This window comes from Biomphalaria glabrata, chromosome 18, assembly GCF_947242115.1.
Source record: "Biomphalaria glabrata chromosome 18, xgBioGlab47.1, whole genome shotgun sequence".
NCBI lineage: Eukaryota > Metazoa > Mollusca > Gastropoda > Planorbidae > Biomphalaria > Biomphalaria glabrata.
In genome coordinates, this window is record NC_074728.1 from 9,503,804 (window position 1) to 9,524,882 (window position 21,079).

The 21,079-nt window shown below is 35.1% G+C and overlaps 1 protein-coding gene across 3 annotated transcripts; it reads left to right on the top strand.

Annotated features, from left to right (window-relative positions):
* The first annotated feature begins 4,577 nt into the window (after positions 1-4,577).
* Positions 4,578-19,890, top strand: LOC106051621 (uncharacterized). Of its 3 annotated transcripts, XM_056017473.1 has the most exons (12): positions 4,598-4,690; positions 5,521-5,738; positions 6,501-6,553; positions 6,664-6,851; positions 7,712-8,820; positions 11,601-11,729; positions 12,021-12,167; positions 12,733-13,632; positions 15,344-15,505; positions 16,176-16,348; positions 17,922-18,019; positions 18,423-19,890. In XM_056017473.1, exons 3-12 carry the CDS (start codon positions 6,529-6,531, stop codon positions 18,453-18,455), a joined length of 2,964 nt encoding a protein of 987 aa, XP_055873448.1. In that variant the 5' UTR covers positions 4,598-4,690; positions 5,521-5,738; positions 6,501-6,528; the 3' UTR covers positions 18,456-19,890. The 3 variants fall into 3 exon arrangements, with proteins under 3 accessions (XP_055873447.1, XP_055873448.1, XP_055873449.1); XM_056017472.1 differs by lacking the exon at positions 5,521-5,738 and having other exon boundaries at positions 4,578-4,690; XM_056017474.1 differs by lacking the exons at positions 4,598-4,690; positions 5,521-5,738 and adding an exon at positions 4,899-4,942.
* Positions 19,891-21,079: the final 1,189 nt, after the last annotated feature.

The window sequence follows — 21,079 nt, forward strand, 5'->3', positions numbered from 1 at the left end:
TTTCAAAGTGGTGAACGAAAATATTTTGCTATTCAAACTACAATTGAAAAACTGTGTCAGCGTATGCACCGATGGCTGTCCTTCCATGCAGGGAAATAGAAAGGGATTCGTCACTCGTGTGCGTCAAGAAAATCCAAATGTATTAGTTGTTCTCTGCATGATCCACAGAGAAGCTCTTGCCTTCAAATCTTTGCCGAAAGATTTGATGTCTGTTCTGAATCAAGTTATTGAAATTATAAACGTCATCAAATCTCGACCGCTTGTATCCCGACTTTTCTCAGAGCTTTGTGAAGCAATGGATTCAGACTACAAATGTCTCCTGTATCACACCAACGTTCGTAGGCTCTCCAGGGTAAAAGTGTTAAAACGTGTCGTCCAACTCAAGGCTGAGCTGATTTCATTCTTGGAGGTTGAAAAAAAAAGACTTTGGATTTTCTATTCATGACAAGATCTGGTGGGTTAAGGTGACATTATTCTCTGATTTATTTGACTAATTAAATTCATTGAATTTAAGTCTTCAAGGACCATCGAAACCATCATCACTGCATCCTCAAAACTGAAGTCATTTGGTGAAAAATTGTCTTTGTGGCAAAGTAAGATTTCGAAAGGAGTCTTCAACTGCTTTCCTACTTACAATGAATGTGCTTCAAATAAAGAAATCACCTCCGAAATTCTGGACACTTTGACACACTTGCAGTCAGCATTGCAGCATTACTTCCCAACAGTTGGAAGTCTTGAATATGGATGGGTCAGCTATCCATTAGGAAACAATGAAGCTACAAATCTTTCAACTAAAGAAGAAGAGCAGCTCATTGATTGAAAAAAATGATACAGTTCCTAAGTCAATTTTTTTTTTAAAAGAGCCAGGACATGTTTTGGATTTCAATCAACAAGTTATATCCTGCAATCAGTTTAAAAGCAATCAAAATAATTCTTCCATTTGCATCTTCAAGGTTTTGTGAGTTTGGATTTTCAGCACTGACTGAAATCAAGTCTAAGAAAAGAGAGAGACTTCTTACAATAGACGATGAAATGTGAGTTTGTTTGTCGACTTTGGAGCTTAGATTAGATCGCATTTGCTATAAAAAAAAAACAGGCACACCCTTCACATTAAATGTAATACTTAAAAACAGGTCAAATCTTTTCTTCTTTTATTATAAAATAACTTTTGCTCTTCGTGGTGTGCCGCGAAATTTTTGTAGTTTTTTTACTGTGCCGGCAGACAAAAAAGTTTGAGAAACACTGCCTTACAGGCATACAGGTACTGTCTAAGACACTAGTGGTTTAACGGAAATTTCCCTTGACGAAGAAAACATAATTCATGAACAAATTTAGTAACATAAATAAATACATAAAAATAGATGCAAAATAATAAAATTTTTAATATTTTAAAAGGCTTGTCTTCGAGTTCGAAGATTAATGAGGAATGCAGTATTTTCGGGGCTACGCAGCCTCAGCTGTGACATACATATTTTGCCACAACCAGAGCAATATAACCATTGTCCGCCTGTGGTAGATTAAGATTTTCTTTTCGCCGTCTAAGTCTGTCCTAGGCAGTGGATTTTTTTTTTATGTGCATACCTCGGCCTTTGTAAGTGACCTCCAGCTGTCTTGTTCTGAAGCTGCATCCAACCAGGTGCTCTCTTCTATGTCAGCTAAGTAAGTTGGCTCCGAAGCTGGTCTCGTGGGACACCTCTGTTACGTCGACAACCTTTTATCTCACCAAAAAAAAAAGGTCCGCTTTTGGCATACATTTGTCCCCTATACGAGATATGTGCCCTGCCCAGCGTAACTGTCCGACCAAAAGAAGTCCCTCTATACTGTCCATACCGGCGCTCGCAAGGACATCGCTACACAATTTTAAGAAATGGTAAAAATAAAACAAGTAAAAATTGGTTGGAGAAATAATTGAATAAGATTTTAAGACGCCTGGGAGACCACCCAACTCTAATGGGTACCTGATATTAGTAGGGGAAGGTAATGGCGGTTGGTCGTTGTGCTGGCCACCGTCGGACATCATCTCATAGTCTGAAAGGGATACTTTACTTTTTTTTATATTTAAGCCACGGTAGGAATTTCCAAACTATCACATACACTTTCAATTGAAACCTAATTGTTATTAACAAAATTAAAATTTGAAAGAAGCGCTTGAAACTTATTCTAGCTCATCATTCCGTGAATTGGCTCTTAACAAGCGTCTGTTTCACAGGAACACCCAACACCAGGAATCTTGGCAGAGCGCATTGTCAAAAAATCCTAATGACTTGTTCCATCTTTTTTTTCTTCATTATTGTCTATATTTCTAACATGCATTGGTGACTGAACTTTTTTAGGAATCTCTAGAACAGTGTTTCCCAAACTATTTCCTTAACGGAACACGTCGCAAATTCTGAGTTTTTAATGGAACACTTTGCTAATTTTTTAGAGAGATTAACTCACGTGGTGGGCTTTTTTTTTTACATTTAGGCCTACCTATCCCATAATCTGTTGGACCGTTGGAGCACCATGAAAGATTTGTTGACCGTCTTTCTTCCTCTCTGTCTTTTGGCTTAGTTAGAACCTCTTTCATTGGCAGTCCATTCTTTTGTGTTGTCTTCCCATCGCTTTCTCTGTTTGCCTCTTATGCGACTATTCTGAGACTAAAAATCCAGAATAATCACTTTAGCGGAGACGTTTTAAAATGTAAAACATTTTTTTCAAAACGTTTTCACCCATATTATTGCATACGCGCCTCGCAAAAAGCGGTCTGCATTAAACACGGTTCTTATTAGAAGATAAAACGACGTCTCCTACTTAAGATATTTTAATTTTTAAACTTGTAATTTTACTAATATTGAGATAAATTACACTGGAAATAAAACATTTTTTCGCCGCCCCCTCTCCTTGTTGTTAATTGGTTGTTGGCTTGTCGCTACAAGCAGCTAGTACAACTGAACCAATGAAGGTGTTTTATATTTTTGCTAAATAAACTTGAAAAAACTTCTTATGTGAACATAAACTTAATATAACTGTTATTACGATATTCACATATTTAATTTGAGATAGAGATCTAATATTAATGAAATATAATGATATTTTAACTAAATCTAGCTCAGGACAAAACAAGTCTACTCTTTCATGTCTCAAGATTGTCTGCCGTTTCACATTTGCTTTACGCTAATTTCATCACCTTCAATGCATAACCACCACTCAATCGCTTAACATCTTCTTACAGCCGCCTAGGAAACAGACACACTGAATAACACCCCTTTTTGCCAGGAAGTTGCACCCTCACCCCAATTCGAGGTACTCGCCCCCCCCCCCCCCGGGGGAACCCAAAGTTTGAAAAACGCTGAATTTAAAATACTGATGATCAATAGTGCAAAACAGAATAATAGTAATAATAATCCAATACGGAATACGTGCACAATTTTTAAAAATAAAACTCTAAAAAGAAATGTAAATACCCGGTAATACCGTTATATATAATTAAATATTAAGTAGCTCCAATATTAAATATGTATAGGCCTAAAACAGATTCCGTTATTAACTGATTTTACTACGAAAAAAAGATAATTAAAAATGTTTTTAAAACTAGAACACAAATGAATTTAATGTAGATCTATAGGCCTATCTACACTGCATAATCGGCAAAAAATATTCTACTCTCAACTAACAACCATTTCAAATAAAAGTGACAATGTTTTAAAGTTGACCTACTAACAGGGCGAGCTATTCGACTCGAAACAAATATTACAAACAACCTGAGAAAATACAAGGTCAGGAAAGAGTCGGCGCCAATGGAAAAACCCCATGGAAATCCTTCGCGAGCCGCTTTTTTTTTTTTCTTTTTAAAGTGTCCAAAATAACTTCTTATTGTACCAATATCGTCCCCCCCCCCCCCCAGCCCCCAAGTTTTCAAAGGATAATGGAATAAGTAGAATTTAAACAAATATTTTGTTATTATTAAGAAAAAAAAAGGAATCTTGAAATAATGATTTGGCCGCCCCTTACATTCGGCCGCCTGCGTGCAATGCTACACATTGCACAATAAGTAGCGGCGGCCCTGTTCTGTAATATATAAGTTTCTACAAACAAGAAAATATTTTTTTCTACTTGTAGGGTTCTATCAATGTAGGCCTATCTTATAGTTGCGCAATTACATTTTTTTTTAAATTTAAAAGACATTGCTTTAAGCAATGAAACAAGACAAGAAAAGAATTATAATATAGAAAGCGATACGTAAAAAAAGAAAAGATCTAGTAAAATTTTGACTACTCACTGATCCAGATTTAAAATATTAAACATTTAATCAGCCTATGGACATAAGAAATTATTCAGTCACAACAAATACATACAGAATAGATAGAACCAAAAGAACGTATTTTGCACAGTAAACACAATTACCCTTTTTTTTTTTGGGGGGGGGGGGGGAGGTATCTTGTATTTTAAGATAATTTCAACTTTTAGGGTCGGGATTTAATAGGTTCTACACACCCTGCCAGATTTTTGGGTTGTTGTTGTCAAGGCTCTGGATTAGGTTTAAACATTTTTTCTCTTTTTTTTGGGTTGTTGTTGTCAAGGCTCATTTTTTCTCTAAGTAAGGGGGAATAACTAGATCTATAAAATATTGATCTAGAATACATCTAACTATTCTAACATTCTAACTTGGTTGATTATTTAATTAGACGTCTAGATCTAGATCTATATAGTTAGTAACGTAAAATTAAGATTTAGATTCTTTTTCTATATATTAATATTTCTTAATACAAGTAGATAGAGTATATTAATTAATATTAATAAAGCTAGATTTAGTCTTTTAGATCAATCTAGGCTAGGCACTATCACTAACCTAGATCTATATCACAGCAAAGTTAAGCAGATCTAGGCCTATATGATTCATGACAGCAAGTTACCACTGTAATCTACATGATAGTACATGAGACTCTAAAGTAGTCTAAAAGTAAAGCCGATAGCTAATATTATATTTATAGTAGACTATAATGTTTTTTAGTGTGTATAGATTCCACTTTTAGTTTATACAGTTAATATAGTGTCTGTAGAGTCTAGTCTAGATCTCGGTATGATCTAGTCCTGCCTAGCGGTACTAGAGTGTATATTATATATTATTAGTACTAAGACTAAAAAAGTGATAATACCGTGGCGTTATGGTAAACATTAACATTCTAGCCAATCTACTAAAATTCTAAATCTATGTTCGGTATTGAAAACATGGCAATCAGCGTCCTGTTCTTTTGTTGGTTTGCAAATTAAATGTTACAAGAATTTGATTTTGTGAATCTGTGAAAGACATTTCTGAGATATATATATATAATATGCTGTTTATTATTTATAGACTAATTAATTAAGCCACACTTGTTTAAATGCCTCCTCCCACATAAAAAATTGTTACCAAAACATTTGTAGAATTTTCCAGATTCAATAAGATTCCCTTTTGTTGTATCAAATAGAAAATTTATGGCACTTTTATCCAAGTAAAATGTTTGTAAAATGTTTTACATGTTTCGGATGTTCCTTCAGAGTTAAAGATAGTTTACTTCCTAGTCCAAACCTCCCGCAGGATGACGGGGGATGGGAGCGGGCAGGGTTTGAACCCTCGACTGTCAATAAATCTGAACGACAGTCCAGCGCGCAAACCGCACAGTGACAGTCCTCATATAATCTTTTCTGGATTACATATTAGACAGTAATCCAGCCATTATTGAGATAATCATAAAAAAGGAGAAACAAGAAAAAAGGTACATTAAAATGTTTTTATTTAATAGTATTTTTTTGGGGAGGACTCTCATAATGATACAACTTTACATAAATATTCTTCATCTTTACAAATCCAAATGCAAAGGGATACACATTTTATTTTTATTTTTTGTATCCACTCTATTTAAGTTTTATTTATTGATTTTTTACAACCATTGGATCAGCTGCTAGTAGAGAATATGACATAACCTTGAATAATCAATGTTAGAGTACAAAAAAAAGTCTAGTTATTGATTTTTGAAACATGATCTAGATCAATTATTATAGTCCAGAGCAGTGTGTCCTGAATATTCATGCTTAGTGGTTCCATTAAATATTAAGATTGCCATGAGACTCTGAATAAAAAATTAAAAAAACACGTTGCAAATCTATTATACTTACATTTTGTATTCTGCTAACTGTTCTTTATCATGATTTTTTGTGATTACTTGACTTTAAAAAAAAATAATATACAAGAAAGTTTTATTTTCCTGTCAAAACTACATTGATGTAAATGCTATGAAATTACCGATACTATTCAGTTGCTTATTTTGTTTAAAGGCTGCAATGTATTGTTTTTTTGTTTTTTTTTAAAGATTCTTTAAGCTGTATTCTAAATGTTTCTTTTTTTACATAAACTTTTCATATTAGAGAACAACTATACTGATAAATTTAGGCTCATTATCTTATTATTTAATATTATTAGATAATATGTATCTTTTTGTGGACTGTCAATTTTGATCATAAAGCATTTTTGATTTCAGAATCAAGTAACAATGTACATATAAAAAAATGGAGAATCCAGAAGCATTATTGGGTAAGTTTAGGTGCTGTGCTAATGTTTTGATAACCAATAATAATGTTTAGTTTTCCTAAATGTTGAAATATTTAAACTGATCAATGACATGAATTTTTTTTTTCCTTTAGATTTTTTAACCATCAGGTCATGGAAAGAACGTTACCACACAGACTCAGAGACTGACGAGTCTATCAAAACATTGCTGACTAATAATGAAGAGGACTTGGAATCTTTTGTTAGAGACTTTACTATTGATGACTCCATCTCTGATTGTTTTGCTGAGGATTTGGATGACAAAAACTCAACTGTTTTTAAGGTACTTTAATTAGACACTTAAAGTAGCAGTTCACTAATAATCTTTTATCTTATATAATACAGATGTTACTTCAAAAAAGAAGATGATTACGTCCTACAATGAGGATGCATCTCAGAACTATGTGCTTTCTACCACTTAACTCAGTCCTTTCAATAGATTATCCTTATCTTTCAACAAAGCTATTTAACTTTATTGAAGGCTAAAAAAACAAAAAAAAAACTAGGATTACATGATTGATAGCAAATTGAAGGAAAAACAAAAAATCTTAATAATTCATTTAGTTAAGTTTTTCATCTGAGAGGGTTATTGTTTGGAATCAGGGTAAGGAGTTGTTTTTTCTCAGAACTGGAGGTCTTTTCTTCTGCCGTCTCTACATTAACCAAGCTCTAGATTGATATTTGTCTTTTGTTTAAAAAAAAAAAAGAAAAGTTTATTAGTGGATATTTTGGCTACTCAGTAACTTAAAAATACTATAGACCACAGAAAATTATTTCACCGTCATCCCCAGCCACCCAGATTATGGTTAAGACATAATCATTTCTGAAGGAATCTTTGAAGCTTATAAAGTAGGATAGTTGTGCTATTTCCTATTTCAACTTTTTTCAAAGGTGATTTGTGGTTTAACTCTCCTTTGTTGTCATTATCTGCCTCTGGAGGTTTAAACAAAATTGCAAGCTCATGTATTGTATTTATTTTAAAATATACAATCATAACATAGAAAGTAAAGTGAAAAGATTAAGAGAAGGAGCGTATACCTCGTTGACATGATTAGAACTTTTCAACCACTCATTTATTTATTAAACATTTTTTTTTACACATTTTTGTTTAAATTCTGAAAGATATTCTGCTTATTCCTATAGGCATCAGATCCACCTGACCTTGATTTCATGTACAGTAGAACATTTCACAGCCCAGGCACAACACCACGAAACTTTCATAATCCTGCTGGTTCTAGTCACCCACAGAGATTCTTGACTTTTGATGAAAGGAGGAACACGTTTCCTGCTTTTCAAAAAACAAAAGACAGTCAACCATGTGAAATTACAATACCCTCACAAGACACACTCTGCTTTCCAGTGGATCAACTGAATCAAAGTTCTCACACTGTTAGGAGAGGACAGAACAATCCAGGAACTTTAGAAATTTGTTCAACTCTTCAGCCGTCACAGAATTTAGATAATAAGCGTGACTCTGAAACATGTTTTATTCCTGCTGTGCCTTTCAGCTCTAAAATCACAGAGACTGGGACGAAACTGGATAAAGTCTCAAATCTCTGCAAGCAATCCAAGTTTGGCTTAAAGCAGGTCTGGAGCAATACTCTGAAAAAGTGCATTACAAAAACTGATTCTATTCAAAATGATGACAATGACGACAGTCTCTTTGTTAATGTCAAACGATTCAAAACTGAAAACAATCATGTTGGGCCTAGTAATATTCCCCCTGCATTGACCTCAGAACATATACAAGATTTTGATGATCTCTGTCCAGTTAAAGTGTGCACACAGCTTCAAGGTAAATCTGAGCCACACTTGAGTAACTCAAAAGCTTGTATCATAGATAATAGTGATCAGAAGGTTTTCAATAGACCAAGTGAGCTATTTCTTCACAGTAAATCTGCAGAGGTTATCAGTGACCATTTGCCTAATGCAGCTCCACAAGATACTAGAGCTAAACAGACAGTTTCCAGTGAGCATGCCCAACAAAATATCACCCCCATACATTGTTCTGATTTGAGAAGAAATGAACTAGAAAAGAATCCACATAAATTATCTTATTTGACGAAGAGTGATAATGTGGCAGAGGTGTCTAATAATATAGGATCAGGTATCACTGATAATGGGGAAACAATTATTAAAAATAAAACCATGGATGGCACCAGTATCAGTCCTGACATGAAGATTGGTCTTCTGGATAAAATAAACCAGGCACTTTTCCAGAGAACCTTAGTAACACTACTGAAGCAGTCAAGGTAAGCCTTTGTTTTTTTTTTATGTAGTTAAAACAATCATTTGTAACAAATCTCATGCTTAATTATTTTAATTGGAATCCTTAAATGTTGCTTCCTGTGCACAGCATGTACAAATACTTATATTTCACATCTATTTATTTGACAATGGGACACAATTTAAGTTTTCCTATGATAATAGTAATAAATTCCTTTGTATATATATATATACATTATATATTATTAAAAAAACAAACTTTAGCATTGCGCATATTTCATACTACAGAATGCTTAGTGTAAAAGTAAGTTAAGTTCCCCTTTCAGACCTTGCGATCTATAGGGCAGATGATGTAAATGTCATTTGTTTCTGTGACCCATAGGTAACAAGGGTGTCATGTGGCCAGCACAACGACCAACCGCCTTTACTTTTCCACAACTAATGTTAGGTGTTTAGAAAAGATACCAGCAACAGAGCTAGGCAGGCCATAGAGTGGAACCCCCAGGGAACAAGACGCAGAGGAAGACCAAAAAGAACATGGCGACGCAGTGTACTTGAAGAAGCAGAGAAGACCGGGAAGAGCTGGGACACCATCAAAAAGCTAGCAAGAGACCGTGGAGAGTGGCGTGTTTATGTCGAGGCCCTATGTTCCAGGAGGAACTCAAAGGAATGATGATGATGATGAATGTCAGGTGTCCATTAGAGCTGGGTGGACTCAGAGGCGCATCCGAAATTAAAAATCCCAGTCTTCACCTGGATTTGAATCCCGGACCTCCAGTTTGGGAGCCAAGCACTTTACCACTCAGTGCACTGCACCTCCCATGATTAGTGTATATTGGTCCAATCACTTTTGTGAACCTTTGGCAGAGAGGTATCTAAGAGGTTTCCGTGCTGCCTTTAGACGCTCACCAAACACAACTCAGCTTGAGCAGGGATTAAAACTCAAGACCCCATTCATATGTTGCCAAGCTTTTTATGCCACTTAGCCACACATCTGTTCCTTTTTCCCTAATCTTTGTCATTTTTAAAGTCTTGCCTATGGTGCTGTTAGCCACACATCTGTTCCTTTTTCCCTAATCTTTGTCATTCTTAAAGTCGTGCCTATGGTGCTGTTAGCCACACATCTGTTCCTTTTTCCCTAATCTTTGTCATTCTTAAAGTCGTGCCTATGGTGCTGTTAGCCACACATCTGTTCCTTTTTCCCTAATCTTTGTCATTCTTAAAGTCGTGCCTATGGTGCTGTTAGCCACACATCTGTTCCTTTTTCCCTAATCTTTGTCATTCTTAAAGTCGTGCCTATGGTGCTCTTAGCCACACATCTGTTCCTTTTTCCCTAATCTTTGTCATTCTTAAAGTCTTGCCTATGGTGCTGTTAGCCACACATCTGTTCCTTTTTCCCTAATCTTTGTCATTTTTAAAGTCTTGCCTATGGTGCTGATAGCCACACATCTGTTCCTTTTTCCCTAATCTTTGTCATTCTTAAAGTCTTGCCTATGGTGCTGTTAGCCACACATCTGTTCCTTTTTCCCTAATCTTTGTCATTCTTAAAGTCTTGCCTATGGTGCTGTTAGCCACACATCTGTTCCTTTTTCCCTAATCTTTGTCATTCTTAAAGTCTTGCCTATGGTGCTGTTAGCCACACATCTGTTCCTTTTTCCCTAATCTTTGTCATTCTTAAAGTCTTGCCTATGGTGCTGTTAGCCACACATCTGTTCCTTTTTCCCTAATCTTTGTCATTCTTAAAGTCTTGCCTATGGTGCTCTTAGCCACACATCTGTTCCTTTTTCCCTAATCTTTGTCATTCTTAAAGTCTTGCCTATGGTGCTGTTAGCCACACATCTGTTCCTTTTTCCTAATCTTTGTCATTCTTAAAGTCGTGCCTATGGTGCTCTTAGCCACACATCTGTTCCTTTTTCCCTAATCTTTGTCATTCTTAAAGTCTTGCCTATGGTGCTGTTAGCCACACATGTTTCTTTTTCCCTAATCTTTGTCATTCTTAAAGTCGTGCCTATGGTGCTCTTAGCCACACATGTGTTCCTTTTCTCCTAATCTTTGTCATTCTTAAAGTCTTGCCTATGGTGCTGTTAGCCACACATCTGTTCCTTTTTCCCTAATCTTTGTCATTTTTAAAGTCTTGCCTATGGTGCTGATAGCCACACATCTGTTCCTTTTTCCCTAATCTTTGTCATTCTTAAAGTCTTGCCTATGGTGCTGTTAGCCACACATCTGTTCCTTTTTCCCTAATCTTTGTCATTCTTAAAGTCGTGCCTATGGTGCTCTTAGCCACACATCTGTTCCTTTTTCCCTAATCTTTGTCATTCTTAAAGTCTTGCCTATGGTGCTGTTAGCCACACATCTGTTCCTTTTTCCCTAATCTTTGTCATTCTTAAAGTCGTACCTATGGTGCTCTTAGCCACACATGTGTTCCTTTTTCCCTAATCTTTGTCATTCTTAAAGTCGTGCCTATGGTGCTCTTAGCCACACATCTGTTCCTTTTTCCCTAATCTTTGTCATTCTTAAAGTCTTGCCTACGGTGCTCTTAGCCACACATCTGTTCCTTTTTCCCTAATCTTTGTCATTCTTAAAGTCTTGCCTATGGTGCTGACCATCTTTTTCCTTGAGGTTGTGAGTTTTTTTCCTACTATACCTAATATACTGTTTTTTATTGACCTTTTCATCCCGTCACATGCTCTTTATTGGAGTCTTTATATTTAAAAATATCTATGGATTTCTCATATCATAACGATAATAAAACTAAATCTAAGTAAATCAATGACATAATTGCATTATATATATATATATTTAGATGCACCAGTCTGCTGGCAGATATTCTTGAAACATTAGTAAATGGCAAAGTGCTTGAAACCTTGTGTGCAGCTGTGGATCAGTTGAAGCAGTTGTTGTACATTTCAAATTTGCCTCAAGATGTCAGCAGGTAAAAATTCTGCAGTTTTGAAATGAAAAACTGTTTTCTGGGTTCGTGGTTTTCAGATAATCTTGAGTATGGTACAGCCATTGTACTAATTGAGTAAATAAGATGAAGACTAAGTTACAATAATCAAGTAATTTTTACCATGAACTATTTCTAGATTTTGATTTTTAAAATTTAAAACAAAATAAACTCATTGAACTTGAAATAAACCTTGTTCTCTTAAAATTTTAACAATTTGATTTACATTAATACATTTATATTGTCAGCTATAACATTATTGTTGTATATCTGCAGACTGCTGAAATTAATTCACAAAAATTTGGAAAACACCTTCAGCCAGTTGTCACATCTCAAAGCCACAGTGGAAAAACTAAATATTGAAATGCCACTCACTCTAATGCCTTCAGATGAACAAAATCGAGATCATGAATTTCAGTCCAGGTAACAGTTAAATCATCTTAACTTCTGTTTATTCCTGTCTAGACTCAGTCGAGGCCCTGAGTAGGTTGTTTCCCCTTGAATTCTGGTAGACTGAATGGAGGAAAATGAATTTTTTTTTTTTATAATCCATGCTTCATGAAAAGCATGAAATAATAACAGTCCACTATTAAACTTAAAAAATATGAGAACTAGCTTTACAATGTAAGGGATGGCTTAAATTAAATAATAATTGAATTAATAAAAAAGTTATTTAATTAATTAATCAATATGTGGTAATTAATTAATTTTGTTTCATTTTAAAAAAATGTACTTATTATAGCTAAGGTTAGATAAGCCTTATGTAGAAAATTAGGTCACTCGCTAAAAAAAAAGCTTAGCGATTAACACTTCAGCCTTCCGTCATGGAGACTTGAACAATTTTTTTTCCATAGCCTTTTGAAAAGGCAGCATGGAAACCTCCCAAATTACCCCCCCCCCCCCCAAAGTATTGTTCTTAAAGACATTTTTTTGTATTCATGTATGCTTGTTAAATACTATACTAGAACATATCATATTTTCCCCACAGAACACTATTGGCAGACACTTACAATATCATCAAGAAGCATCCTCCAGATTTGAACGACAAAATTCAAGACTTGATCTCATTTCATTTGAAGTCCAAGCTTCTCACTCTGACTTCTGGTCAGGTATCCCAATTGGAATCTTTTACTCCAGTGACGCTGGAAACTTTGAATCCTCACAATCAACCAATAAGTAAGGAACATAATTTCAGGATGGTGCTAAATTCTAAGGAAAACTACTCTCATCACAACACATCAAACTTCAAGGGAGAAAGCTTGCAAAGCTCATCTCAAGATGCACAGTGTAGGGTGGTTGAAGATAAGCCTCTGGCCATTCAAAACAGAAATATACAACTACACCAAAATAGTGAAATTAGGTATCCATGTTTAAATGTATCGGATTACTCATCTGAAAAGATGACGCCTCATGAATCTGGACATCTTTCTGCACCTGAACACCTCCATTATAAGTCTGCAAGATCACATGACTGCAAATGTCATCAGTCCAGCAGGCATGGGCACAAGTGCCAAGAGAAGAGACCAGATCACTGTAAACACAGGCATAGAGATACTCGACGGTGCAGAAGGAAAAAAAGATCAGTTAGCGACACCAGACATACCAGGAGACGGCACACAATCAGCTCTTTTACCACAAGTTCAGCCTACACACCGTCCACTACCATTTCAGCACAGAGTACTGACCGTCACAGGAGACGCAGGGGAAGCCACACATTCAGATCAAGTAGCTCATCCAAATCATCCAGGCTACGCAGCAATGACTATGATGATTATTGGAGTGACAATGAGAGTGATGATGATGATGACGACGATGAAAGCTTTGCCCCATTGGTTCGGTTGAATTTGGACAATGAAGATTTACCAGACGAGGCACTGAGAATAGACAGGTAATGTGTTGTTTATTCTTTAATAGAAATTCTTTAAAAATATTTTTTGTCTCAATACAGCAAGGTTAAATACTAGACAGAAAACATTTACATCTGCTCAGGATATCAGAGCACTTCTGGACAAAGTAAAATCAGGGCTAATCTTGAACAAGGTTGACACTCTAAAAAAAGTTTTTGGTTCATAGCCTGCTAGATTCACTGCTGTTTATTTTGTGTTTCTCTTTGGTCTTGGATGTTTCTTTGTCCTATGTATCATTTTAGTTTCTTTTAAGAGAGATGGAGAAGGACACCATTTTCAATTTTTTTTTGGTTTGGACTAAACTTTTTAGAACTTGGGACAAAGCATGCAGAATTGACTAGTTGGCCTAATCCCTGATAACTAAACTTTAGGCTTTGATTCTGAAGATGCTTTTCACTATAACTTTGTACTGTTTAGCTACATAGCTCTTTGTCGAGAGACAATCTTTGCAACTTCTTGTGTGACTAAAGAGGCCAATCCTTGATACACAGCTGTGGTAACAGGTTGGGCATCTGTAATCACCAGGTGCTGTTGTACTTTCCCCCTTCATTCTACTACTGTTGTGCATGGAATCTGCTTTCCCTGTGAATCTATCCAGTGCCACTTTTTCTCAGCTGTTAGTGTCGATTTTTAAGAGCTTAATGTCGCATTTGAATACATTAGTGGACAACCAGCGGCTCTCCTGTCTTCTGTTAGATCATGGAATGTCTTGTGGAAGTTGACCTGGTGGCATTCAAGCTCCATATAATAAGGTTGGACTGATTAAGTGTTAAGGTGTTCTATGCAAAATGGAGGATAAGTGAGAAATTAGTGACAGAGATCAATGCTAAAAACTTCCTTGTCTTTCTTACTCCAGACTGTCTCTCTGCCAGACCATTGTAAGGAGTGATAATAATAAACCCAATAATGCTAAATATTAATTCCTCTTAAATTCATTAAGCCTCTTTAAGATGCATGTTGTTGTTTTAAACCCAATAATGCTAAATATTAAATCCTCTTAAATTCATAAAGCCTCTTTAAGATGCATGTTGTTGTTTTATTGCTCATAATCTTTGCTTCAAATTGTATAAACCAGCCAGTGAATCTCCATTTTATGTTTACATGTGTTTATACTGTGTTCAACATTGTGAAAAATGGTAGGCGTGTGATCATTTCAGTAAACATAGCATTAGGTAATTAAGATACATCTAGACACTTTAACTGTCTATTTTTTTTTTCAGTTTACATTAAATCTGAATGGCTTTGATAGCAACACTACTAACTCATACAATGTTTAAAATAAAATATTTTATAGAGAACCAAATTAACCTAAATCTACTTGTTGAAGTAACCCAGACTAAAAATATTGGAATAGGAAAGATATGAGAGTTAAAAATAAGTTTGATTCCACATTATAAGCTTACCAATGGCAGAAACTATTTGTGCCCTGTTCAACATTTACTCATTATAAAAAAACAAAAACATTAACTCTAGCTTAGTATACATGAAGATATATGTAACAAGATATCTATTATGAAAGAAAATTATAACAAATTTAAAACATGAGTATTTGAAGGAGGTATTAATCTTTTTTTAAAATTTTTGAAGGATGTGTAATTTTAAAAGATAAGATGCTAATAAATATTTATTGATAAAAATGTTTAAAGATATGATGCTAATCAGCGCTAATTGTCACTTTCTTCTACTGTCCAGGCTCCACAGACATCTTGAGTCTGTCCAGAAACTGCATCAGAACAGTGAGGACATCATAGAGACCATCATCACTGGGACTGGGGAGAAACTGGTTCCGCATGATCGCTTTGCGTCTGGCACATCATACACAAGGACGCTCCCTTTGGGACACAAAGAGTCCAGGTTAGCTTGGTTTGTTTTTGTTTTAATAAGAGATCATTAAAAGTGAGTGTAGTTTGTAATGTTGAAATAGGAAAAGGGGGAAGAGGGTCTGAAAGCAAACTTAAGTACCGGTATACTAGATATTAGTGTTTATAGCAACAAAAAAAAAAGTCTATTACAGATCTTAATATCGGTACTTCCACTACAGCCCAACATAACCAACACCTGTACGGCAGTGCTGAACAACTGAAGAAAACAGCACACTTTTTTTTCCTTGGCACACTCTGCAAAAGAGCTCACAGAAGAAGAAGAAGAATATTGCTTTCATAGTTCACCCCCTTTAATCTCTGCCAAAAAGGATAGCCTTTGGCATGCTGTCATCCATCCTTCCATTCCAGTGGCGCTACAGCCCATGGAGGGCTCTAGCTTGCTTCAACACATCCCCCCCCCCTTTCAGATCTCTCCTGTGCCTTTCATCTCCATGCCCGAACCCCAACTTGTTGTAGATCTGCCTCCACATCATCAATCCATTGCATTCAGGGTCTGCCTGATGTCAACCACCCCCCTTTCCCCTTGCTGGATAGGTATCCCACGTGGTTATGTCAAATAGTAAATTGTGCTTCTATAATGTCTACATCAGCCTGTGATTACTAATTTTATTGATAATTTGATTATCATTTTCTTGATCAAGTGACTCCTGGTTGGTAGCTGATCAAGCAGAGCATTCCAATTCTTCCACAAAGGCAAAAAGTGAGGGTCTTAAATCCTCAAAGCTGAAAGTGTTTAAGCCTAGAGGACTATCTGCAGCACAACTTTTCAACCATGAGAAGGCATTATTGAAGAATATGAGAGAATTGACTGACAGTAAGCTCCTTTATCATATATATATATATATATATAAATGGTTCATGAAGTGATAGATATGCTTTTGCCTTATTTCTATAAATGAGTCTTGCGTTCTGGTTGAAATCTGCAGAACTGTAAGGAAAGACCCTGAGCATTTGTGACATTTTGAATTGCATTTCCAAAAAGTGTATGATTATATATACATACTTCTTCATGTTGACATTGTTTATGTGCATCTGTTTGTTATTAGTATGTATTTGTTTTTGTACATGTGGTTATTTCCCTTTGCAAGAGTGTTCATATTATGTTGTGTGTAACGTGTAGAGTGAGGGTGTGTCATTAAAGAGTCTGATGTACACAGGTCTAATATTCAAGTTGCTTATTGAGTTCAGTGTTCTTTAGTGTAATGTTAAGCTTATAAATGTATCATTATTTAAGCAAGCATTTAATACTTGACATCAGAAGTGTGGTTGAGAGGCTAAGTTCGCTTGAGCTTGGCTTGTCTTGGCTATCTAGAAGGGGGCTCGAGGTTCCACACCCGACTCGGGCAGAGTTGCGTTTACTGAGTGCCTAAAGGCAGCACAGAAAAACATCTCCTAGATACCCCCTCTCCCCCACTGGTCCACAAATGAGATTGGATCAAAGTGCTCTGAGCATGCTAAAAGCATGAAAGTAGCGCTATAAAAAAGCTATAATAATAAAAAAAGCTATAATAATAATAAAAGAATTAAACATCACATATCACTAAGGCCTCTAGGTAAATGTTAGTGTTTGCATCTATTTTGTTATTGTTATAGTAGTAATGCTTCGGTGGATAATTGTAGTCAAACTGAGTTTCCATTTGCTTGTACCAATATAAAATTATCTTATCTTAAAAAAGAAAATGTTTAATTACTGTTAACTGTGAGATATACGATATATTTAAAATCTCTGTACATGTTTCTATTCACTATTACAAATTTTTTATTCAAAGATTAATAATAAATAATCCATCCATCCCAGTGGTGCTATAACCCATGTAGGACTCTGGCCTGCCTCAGCACATCCCTCCATTCAGATCTCTCCTTTAGTCTCCACACTCAACCCCAAGCTGTTGTAAATCTGCCTCCACATCATCAATCCATTATATTTGTGGTCTGCCTTTGGGTCGTCTGCCTTTTGATTTTAGCTGGTGCACAATTTTAGCTCATCAGTTCTCTGACCTTTTTTCTAGGTGGCCTGCCCAACTTAGTCTTGTTCTTTTTTTATTTCTGCTACTGTAGGTGGGTCTTCATACAAATGATATATCTCCTGGTTAGTGCGTGACCTCCACCCGGTATTCTCTTGTACAGCACCATAGATTTTTTAAAGTATTTTCCGTTCCCAAGTATTTAGTAGATTTTCTGTTGCCTTTGTCAGTTTTGTCAGTGTCCAGGTCTCACTTGCATAATTAATAAAAAAAAAAATGGTTTTTATTAAATTTTTAGAATCAATTTTTTTTTAAATTTTCAAAGTAAGTTTTACTGCAATATTTGAGCTAATGTTGCTGCCATTTTTTTCCCCACTGTTTAATATTTTGCATGTAACAAATGTTTTATGCTGCTGGTTTCAGGTGAGTTTGAAGAGACATTTGAAAGGAGGCATGACATCAATGTCAAAAGAAGACAACAAATGGATTCTGAAATCCCTTGGGATCAACTCAGTTTTTCAGTAAGCTGTTTATACATATTCTTCAGATGATGGCTGGTTGTGATGAAATAATGAAAAATATATTTCCTGCTAAAAAAAAGTTTTTTTTTTTACTAAAATCTTTTTTTTCTTTTAGTAGGAATTTTCCTGAGTGGCTTGTTCTTTTTATCTGACATAGTTTTTTTAGGTATCAAAATCAATGTAATTTTTTATTTTTATTTTGGATTAGCTGTAAATTTATTACCTTAATGTTTTTGCATGCTTGTTCAAAAGAAATTTAAGGTACAATAAAAACAGAAAAATAGTTGAAATTCATTTTTTGTTATTAATTTAGTTAACATTGTTTAGATTTGTGATTTAAATGTTATGTTCAACAAATCTAAAAGCTTAAACAAAATCTTTTTCTCTTTTTTTTTTTCTTCAGGAATCTGAGTCAGATGATCAAATTGTGAAGTGATTGGTGCTGTCTTTAATGAAATCCAGATCCAATATTTCTATTCCTACTAAATTTTAATGTATAACTTTTTAGCTCTATTATAATTGCCATGTTAATTGTAGGCCTATTACTGGTAGGCTGACTATGTTTGTTATTGAACCAATCCCCCCCCCCTCCCCCCGTACTTATACTTAAATAAATATTCATGCAGAGACTACTGCAAACTATTGTGATACAAATCTGATCAAATTCAGAATTATTTTTCTTTACACTTTTTTTTTAAAGATTGTCATTTTTGACAAATATTTGTTTTATATTTTTATATTCCTAATATAAATATATACATGCTATATTTTATTTTGTACCTGTACTTTCAATGGGAGTTGGGTTTTTTCCTACTTACTTAGAGCCTGTCATCCCTGATGGCCTACAGGTCACTTAACAACAGATCTCCATAATCCCATGTTGTGGGCCATCCTTTCCATCTTATTACATATGTAATCAAGCATTATGGTGTTTGCATCTAGGTTAAGTCGCCCAGTCGCTTCTTAGACATTCCCTATCTCTTTCTTTTCCCTTGTGCGTTTTATTGCTTGCCAGAGATGCCACTATTTGTGCAAAGTGTCCAATCTAGCCTTATCTTCTCTTTCTGATTTCTTCAGATGTAAAGCATTCCATGAAGGTAGCTGTTAATACAAACTTATATTTTTCTTCTGCTAGTTTTAGTTGTCTTCCAGTTCTGGGCTCTACATTGCAACACAGCTTTACCATTTTCCTTTTGAGTCGAAGGAAATTTTATTTTGAAATTCAGATATTGAGCTGTATGAAGGCATTTTGTTTTGCCTATCCTTGCTCTGATATCAGCATTCTGTCTATGATGCTACACTGTAAGGACTCTATGGTACATTCCTCCAAAAGAATAGGTTCTGTATTGGTAGAGTTAATTTCTTTGATTATAGAAAATTTTGAGTCTTTTTAATTTTTAAAGCAACTTATGAAACCATGGATCTCAATAAATTTTTCATTGTTTGTGAATGAATATCCCAATAATAGTTTGCCATTTCTATAGCCAGGTTGATATACATTTTGAATCTTATTACTCAATATATATTTATAGTGCTCCAGTAACTGCTAATGGTAATTATTATAGTTCAAATATTTATATTTGTAATGCTTATACTCCTTTATATATTAGCAACATTTTTTGCATAGTCATATGAAACACTGCACTCATACTTAATCTTCTGCATTGAAGACATTGCCATTATTATTATCAACATTATAGTAATTGCACAAGTTTGAATATTTATGTAGTGTGAAAACCTTTGACGCAGATACTGTCTAAGACTATGTTGTTGTTTTTTACAATTTGGCATTGCATTCCCTTATTTGATAAATATTTTGTGATATACCGGGTAATAAAACAAATTTTTAAATTTATAAAATAAAACCTAAATAAGCTGGTGCTTTTAAATTGAGAATATTTTATGTCAATTTTAATAAATTCTTAATCTTTATTACAATATAAACTAATTACAAATGTCTTATTATAATTGTTTGACTGCTGAGGAAAATACATTTGTGTTAAGTCTTAGGCCTATAGTTATATATAGCTCCTCCTTCGTGATCGAAGATGAGTACATTTCTCAGATGACTGTAAAGTTCAATCCTCGCTTTAAAAACCCGGCACATATGTGGCATGGGTAGGTATGGTCAGTTTCTAATAGGTCTGCTTCTTCTCTCAGCTTTTTGTTGGTTTGGCGCTCTTTCACCCTGGCCACTCTTCTTGCTTCCAATCTCGAGACACTGAAACTCACTGCTTCAGGCCATGAGGAGCGATCAAGAGCTAGTGCTTGCCAGCCATGAATGTCGATATCGCACTCCTTGAAGGAGCACTTGAGAGTGTCTTTGTAGCACTTGTATTGACCGCCCTGGGAGTGCTTTTCTGTACACAACTCCCTGAACAGATGTCGTTTAAGAAGGTGATTGTCTGGCATGTGGACTACATGTCCCGCCCATCGAAGTTAGGACCTTTTTATTGTTGCATTGATACTGTTCATGTTGGACAGCTTTAAGATTTCTGTGTCTGGTATGTGGTCAGGCCAACACACCTTAGGCCTATAGTTATACAAACTTACACCAATCATTTGAACCTAGGTAAACTTGTTCTGCTCAGTTTCTTCAACTTTATCTAGTCTTCATTATTTTGTTTACCTTTTCTAATAAATCCTTATATTTATCTTTTAAATTTTTTTCAAAACATCTAGGGCTACATTTGTAGGATGGGTTCAATGACATCTCTAGTGCCTGCATGCCCTCAGAGCTTGTCATTGGATTTTTTAGGTGGTTAAATTAATTTGGTCTTTTGTTTGGCTATTTATTTGCTTATTTGTGCCACAGAACATTATCCTGGTCACATCATCCCTGAAAAGTGATCTCAATTTTTCCATAAATTTATAATACCACCCAGATGTGTCTCACATGACAAAAGAGTCGAGCAAATGTTTTAGTATTTAATTGTGGTACCTGGTATTTACAGCTAAAATTTCTGTATAAAATTTTAAATATGATAATAATATTAATTATCTGCAAAGTCTGCATAAAGTAGATGTTTAATGCTATTGCATTATTTCTGTTGGTTAATT

What these genes read in the sequence shown, in the direction of transcription:
- LOC106051621 (XM_056017472.1), top strand. Translation starts at nt 6,529, where the DNA reads ATGGAGAATCCAGAAGCATTATTGG. An exon ending in ACACTACTGAAGCAGTCAAG is followed by an intron (nt 8,821 to 11,600) that starts GTAAGCCTTTGT and finishes ATATATATTTAG; the next exon opens with ATGCACCAGTCTGCTGGCAG. An exon ending in GGGATCAACTCAGTTTTTCA is followed by an intron (nt 18,020 to 18,422) that starts GTAAGCTGTTTA and finishes TTTTTTCTTCAG; the next exon opens with GAATCTGAGTCAGATGATCA.